The following is a 7201-nucleotide window of genomic DNA, read 5'->3' as shown; positions in this document are numbered from 1 at the left end:
TTGCGACTGAAAGCACGTGGCGAGGAGTGCTTCCCACGCTAACCAAGACTTGCACGCGAGAAGGGTAGCGCCTCAGAAACACCCGCGAGGGGGCGCTAGCTTTCTTACAAAAAATGTTCTAGTTATATGGAAAATTTTCAGCGTCCTACATATAGGACACTGGGCATATATGGGTTAAAAGGCCAATTCACCATCTCGCGTCCCACCACATCCTGTCAAACAGTTGTCATTGCAGAGCTAACGACTTCCCGAAAAGTTTCCTTTAGATGACTATACACACATGACGTCACAATCCAGCGTTCTCTATAGCTTAAGTGTCCCGTTCGGACCTAGGAGCTATGAGTCGACATGTCGCGGAATTGCGACAACTGCCTCAAAGAGCCAAGCAATTAGCTCCAAGCACTCTTTTTCTTCAGATCTTTGTCATCGTTCCATTCCTTCTGCACCCTTAGTCATATGCCGCTGATCGATGACCGCTGAAGAGCCTGATTATGAAGGCCACAGAGGCCTATAGTTAATCGCATCAGCGTTACATCTGCTGACGCTTTGAACGCACTTCTAGGAAACCCAGAACATTACAATTCTTGAGTTGCACACGGCTACGATTAAGACATCGCTGACACTTGCGAACAAATTGCTACCGTGTAAATTTTTCGTTACGAACCCGGCTAACATAGCGGCAATGCCTTGTCCACAACAAGCAACTGACACGCTGGGAGTAAAACAAGCACGAGATATCCGGCACGGAAGCGTGCTTCACTTTGTGGAGGCGTCCTGACCGGGTGTCAGCCTTTCAGAACGAGACCTTGCTATTACGTCCTTCAATCGCGAATTATGATCGACTGTCGATTAATACGTGAAATTTACATAATTTTATGCCAGGGTTCTGGAGACTTCACTGGAGGCAGGTCTAGGTGGTAGAATCTCTGTGCTTTTCATAATGAGTTACATAATTGCAGAGTAATTAATATATATTTATTGTACAGTCAGTCATACTACGTCTCCTCATTAAAAAAAACTGAATCACCCGCTCGAATTACATGCGCTAGTATTTATTAGCTGTACGCATTACTACGCAGGAGAAAAAAAAAGCGCAGTTTCGCCGGCAAGGCGAAGCATCGATCGCGACAGCAAATGATAGGCAGCTATTAATAGACAGAAGTAAGCGTAGTAGTTTTATCGCCTGTATAAACTTGGAAAAATTCGCTTACTAACGAACTAACAAGCATGGTGTCAGTGAGCACGAGCGAACATTGAGCACGTCACACTCGATGATCGCGGACACTCGCTGTGAAAATGCTGGCGTGAGCAAGCGCGGCTGCAGCCGCGAAATGACCTTCGTGCTCGTGCATTTTCAAATGATTGCCCTGAGCACAGAATTTTTTGTATGTACATTGACATTTTGTTTCCGGTTATTTACCTTTAGATACAGTGCACATTTACCAGCGGACTTTAAACAGCAGAGCCTTGCAAGCAACACCACATTTTATATCACCGTGACTGTTTCAGTGATGTTGCTCTTGGCGATTTGGCCTAGTTTAGGAACTTGTCTTAATGAAGTTGTTCGAAAGAAATACAGCTTTCGCATATGGTTTCTTGCGCCGCCAGAAGAGGACGGCACAGGCAACATCGCAATTACTTCTCTGCATTTTTTTTCTTTTTTACAGTTTTTTTCTTTCTTTTCTTTCTTTAAGGGGGGGGGGGGGCAATCTTGCCATGCACCATGTTCCCATAGCTTTGAAACTTGTGCGAGAACGAAATTCCTTTTTTTAGTAAAACATGTTACACCATTCCTAACATCATCAAACGAGCCCAAATTCCTACACTTTACAAAAAAAAAAAAAAAGACGCGCGACTAGTAGTTATGCATTCGAGTTAGGTGTACGCAAAATACCTTTTATTGTATGGTTATTGTTGATTACGTGTCATAGCGAACATTCGGGACACTGAGGCGGTTTCCTTTGCGGGATGTTTTTAGACACTAAAATAAAAAAACAAAAGTTCTGAAGCTTTACGTGCCAAAAACATGATCTCATTACAAGGCACGTCATTGTGAGGGAGTGCAGAATAATTTTGAATCGGGGTTTTTTTAAAGTGCACTTAAATTTAAATACACCAGAGTTCTTGCACTTCGCTCCGATTCGAAACGCGGCCGTCGCGGTCGGGAATCGACCCCGCGACCTCATGCCGCAATCGCCATAGCCCCAATAAGCTTGATACAGTCGAACCCAAATATATCAAATCTCAAGGGGATCACAAAAAAGTTCGATATATAGGTCATTTGATATATAAAAGTAAAATTTTATACAAACATTTTCCAGGGACTGCTGTTCGTTATATACAATAATTCGTTATATGCGGGTTAGATATATCCGGGTTTCACTGTATCGAGCGCGCCGCTACACGCCATTCCAGCACGAATAACGGTTGCGAAAGTCCCCAAAAACAGCTTCGCCCTGAAGAGTTCCACGGACGATGTGCGAAAGCTCTGTCCGACGCTATGTGCCGCTATCGCGCTTTCTCACCGTACAAATACTTGAGATGAGACGGCGACGCGTTGCAAATGACGATGCCGGCGCTGAGGCAGACAACGCGGTCGGCTAGCACGTCCGCCTCGGTCATGTTGTGAGTGGAGAAGAAGAGCGACACCGAGCCGCGCAGGCGCAGCAGTATCTCCCACACGATGCGCGCGTCGGCGGGGTCCATGCCGGCCGTGGGCTCGTCGATGACGACGAGCTGTAAGCCAGAGAAAGAGAGAGCACTAGCGCATGCGCAAGGGCGATCGCCAGCTTTCTAGAAGCAAACAACTTCAACACAAAAAAAAAGCCTCCTCAGGAAGTTAGCTGAACGATGCGTAAGTATTTCGTATTAACGTGGTGTTGAGTGGTCGTGCGCTGGATGTGTTTGGTATAATTGCGAGAACGACCGTGAAAGAATCGTGAAACGGGAAGGCGCGGTCAATTGCAACACCAAACTGTTAAGTTGCGCTGATGACTTTCCGATCCGAATCCAGGGCTGCTCCACAGTTCTGGCTTACTAAAGGTGGGCCTAGTGCGTGCCTGACTGCACACGTCACGTGGTCGCAGAGACGCGCTCGTGCCACTGCTCAAGCGTTCGTCGTCGTCGTATTCTTCCATAGCTTGCTGGCTCTATCTTGAAAGCGATCGTCTTACGCGAAGGATGAAGCCACAGACAGTTTTCTCGTTAAGTAACCATAGAAATGCTTACACATTAAAGAAAAATGGCTTTTGTCGGGGAATACAAACTTGGCTCACGCTTTTGAGGTTTCCTCGCAGTATAGAGACAGTGACAAGCGCTGTGTCTGAGTCTGAGTCTTTATTCCAGACATGCATTTACGCATACATTGCTGAGGAGAAGCGGCTTGACGGTGGTCCTTACCTCTAGGCGTACATCGGTACGGGAGCACGCACAAAACAATCAATATAGAGCACAAGTAAAAGTTCACATTTCAATCAATACAATAATAAATAAACAGTGTAACCTGAACTGTAAAGCAAACGCAGTAACATTGCAGGACATGTTTTCAATACAAGATAACCTGGCACGACAACCTACCCTTTATAAAACCCACGCTTTCTAAACAAGAATCGCTATATTCCCTTATTGAGCAGCAATTGTTGAAAGAATAAGTCCTTGCATTCTAAGACTTGAAGTGGCAATCTTGGAATAAGCGAGTATACTGCGCAGAACCAAGGGGCTCAATTTCCGTTAACAATCGCATCAAACCAGCGGGCCTCAATTACGGCGTTTCTCACGCCTCGTGTGTTGATTTTTAATGTGAAACACCTAGAATCAAAATCAACCAATCATTCGATCAATCAATCAACCAATCAATCATTTAACTAATCAATCAATTAGTTAATCACTCAATCAACCAGTCAATCAATTAGTTACTCTATCAATCAGCATCAATCAATCAATCGCCCAATCAATTAGTCAATCAATCGATCAAACGAACAATCAATCACCCATTGGAGATGTATGGTTATACAGCACGCGATTCTCCCGGTCCACAAGTGATTGGCGAGAGGAATGCGCAGCCGCGGGCGTCAATACTTGCCGCTATTTAGCGACAAGGAAACGACCTGTTAAGCCGAATGAATGCTAAATTCTTAGTGGAGAGCGAATTACGTTAAAATAAATAATTAATCTATGCCGGAGGACAATTTAACATCACTGCGCAAAATGAATCCCAGCAACTCTGCCACAGACACTCGTAACACCCACCTTGGGTTTGGAAATGGCGGCGATGCCGATGCTGAGCCTCTTGGCATGTCGTCTCTTGAGATCGTGAGCCAGAGCATGGGCGTCCACGAGGATCATGGTCATAACCTCTCCTGCCGCCCTCTTCAGGGATCCGGGGTTCATGTCTCTCAGCTGGTGAGTGCATAGAGCATGCCGAATTTTGTTATACTAATCAACACGTACATCACACTGCGCAGTAGCGCTGGGGATCAATTGAATATTTAACCCAGTAATTCAAAACAATACTCAAATAATAGAATTTTTGGATTTGTGCATTTCCAAATCAAAATATTAATTTTTGCATTACTTGTTGCATTGAAGAAGCAATGGGCTGTGCTATTTGAACCAAGAGCTGCATTTGATTTATTTATTTATTTACTTATTTATTTATGCGTTTATTTATTTGTACATACTGCAGTGCAATCAGCGTTATAGCATGAGAGGGTTCACGGAGGAAAATTATACACAGCAAAATATAATACAGTGATAAGGATGATGTGCTAAGACCATAAATTTTGGATGACAGATACAAAACTTCGGGAGGGGCATGAGGGAATAGACCCAGGCGAGGAATTCCAGTCTTCTATGGAACGAGGGAAAAAAGCTAAATTTAAACTTATTAGTGTGTGCAAAGTAGGGAATCAAGTATAAGTTGTGATTTCGTCTCGTCGATGACTCTGGCGAGAGGTTAGTATAGTTGTTTTTTGAAAGTTAACGGAAGTGTTGGCGATGCTGTGCAAGAAATCTAATGATGCTTTGAGGCGACGTGAGTAGAGTGAAGGTAAATTCAAGGAACGAAGTGAAGAAGAGGGTGAAAAGTCATGATCACAACAGTGACATATAAATCTTAGTTTTTTTCTGAATTGCTTCTAGCCTAGTATTCGCACACTGCCTATAAGGGTTCCAAGCGACAGATGCATAGTCAACAACAGGACAGATTAGCGATTTATATAATAGTAGGAAAGTATCTTTTGGAGCTTCTTTGTTAACCTCCAACTTTCTGCCCCATATGTTATGGGGCAGTAATGAACAAGTTAAGGACCGCACAAAGAGCGATGGAACGAAAAATCTTAGGACTAACGTTAAGAGACAGGAAGAGAGCGGTGTGGATCAGAGAACAAACCGGGATAGCCGATATTCTAGTTGACATTAAGCGGAAGAAATGGAGCTGGGCAGGCCATATGTAATGCGTAGGATGGATAACCGGTGGACCATTAGGGTTACAGAATGGATACCAAGAGAAGGGAAGCGCAGTCGAGGTCGGCAGAAAACCAGGTGGGATGATGAAGTTAGGAAATTTGCAGGCGCAAGTTGGAATACGCTAGCGCAAGACAGGGGTAATTGCAGATCGCAGGGAGAGGCCTTCGTGTTGCAGTGGACATAAAATATAGGCTGATGATTATATACATATATATATATATATATATATATGCTCTGGACCATCGTCAGTTGCGAAGGGGCAGGACGTGCATCGTGTGAGTCAAAGTGAACAACACTGCGATCTGGTGGACGCGGTTTACATCATAGGTGCGGGACCTCAGAGAGGTGCGTCGTAACGGCTGACGCATGTCTCTCACATTTATCGCTATATCGCCGCTGAATTTTTTGTTTGTTTACATCTTTCAGGTTTCCTTACGAAACACGGTTCTGATAGGCAGACCCTTACGCGCGCCTTGAGAGGGAAATTCTCACCGCGCCAAAGTAGAGGAGGTGCTCCCAGGAGGTCATGTCCGGAAAGTGGATGTCCCGCTGCGGGCAGTAGCTCATCAACACGCGCGCCTCGCGGTTGTGGATGGCCACGTCGTAACCGTACACTCTCACCATTCCACCACTGGGTGTCTGCAGCCCTGGAGCGTAAAACAAGGGTGAGCGCGCACAATGGAGCCCCTTGTCGAACCCCATTAGTAAAACGTGTGTGGTGGTGGTCCTCAGGGTCCACCGACTACCGCGCTGTCTCGAACAAGAAACAGAGGACACGTCGCAACGACGCACAGCTATTACACGGCGAACGCATTAGGTGCTTCATGAAGCGAGAAATCCGGCGCCCGGCGTTAACATCCGATGGCAAGAAAACCCACGTGACCAAGTGATGACGTCAAGTTCCCGCTGGGGCTCGCATTGCGAAATCCTATGGTGAACAGCCACAGGAGTCGGGCGGACGCCATGGTCCACACTCAAAAAACCGACCTGGCCCACTCCCAAAATTGGATTACTGTGGGGCAAATTGGATTAAGGTGGATTGAAGTGGATAAGGGTGAATTAAGGTGGATTAAGGGGGATTAAGGTTGGTACAAGTTAGAGCAAGGTGGATTAAGATGGATTAAGGTGGACTAGGCTACAGTTTTAACTTCAGGTGATAACTTCGAGAAGTCCTGCTTTCGCAACCATCTGTTACACGCGCTTGCGCAGGCTACAGCTGATGATGAATTATCGTCTGCTAGGTCGGTGGAACTTTCAACTACGCAGAATAATACCATTCAGTTATCGGATGAATCAGTATTGACTACACTACCTGTTGCTAGGATCGGTGGCTCGTACTTGTTACAGTACGATAGCACACAAAACGACATGAAGTTAGAATAAGACAGGAATGAGAGTGGGAGAGCCACTTGTCAGTCCTGTTCTCACTTCATGTTGTTTCATCTGCTATGACAGATTTCTCCACATTTCAGTATTGATGACGTTTGCCTTCTTCGAAGCAAAGGGCACGAAACTGAATCTTTCTTATTTCGGTCATGTCTTGCGGACTGCCGCTTCAATGGAACGTAAATTAATGCTCGATAAAGTTGAAGTTAAGAGGAAATGGGGTGGCCAGTGCACTGACGTGGCTTGAAGAGTTTGTACAGGCCACAGGGAAGACTCTCGGTGAGCTTAAACGACTTGTGCTAAGCTGACGTCATTGGCGTTTATATATTCACGGTGTCAGCAGGAGTTG

General features: G+C 45.4%; 1 protein-coding gene across 1 annotated transcript in view; it reads right to left on the bottom strand.

The window, feature by feature from the left end:
* Positions 1 to 7201, bottom strand: part of LOC119432575 (ATP-binding cassette sub-family A member 13-like) — a 127390-nt gene that overhangs the window by 83173 nt on the left and 37016 nt on the right. Inside the window, exons 11-13 of the mRNA XM_049658306.1 lie at positions 5959 to 6113; positions 4249 to 4398; positions 2526 to 2736 (exon numbers count right to left, since the gene is read on the bottom strand). Of these exons, the coding sequence (XP_049514263.1) occupies positions 2526 to 2736; positions 4249 to 4398; positions 5959 to 6113 (516 nt within the window). The remainder of the gene's footprint in view (positions 1 to 2525; positions 2737 to 4248; positions 4399 to 5958; positions 6114 to 7201) is intronic.

This window comes from Dermacentor silvarum, chromosome 11 (assembly GCF_013339745.2).
Source record: "Dermacentor silvarum isolate Dsil-2018 chromosome 11, BIME_Dsil_1.4, whole genome shotgun sequence".
In the NCBI taxonomy this organism is placed as follows: Eukaryota; Metazoa; Arthropoda; class Arachnida; order Ixodida; family Ixodidae; genus Dermacentor; species Dermacentor silvarum.
Note: the sequence above shows the minus strand (reverse complement) of the source record. Positions and strands in the feature narration are given on the sequence as shown.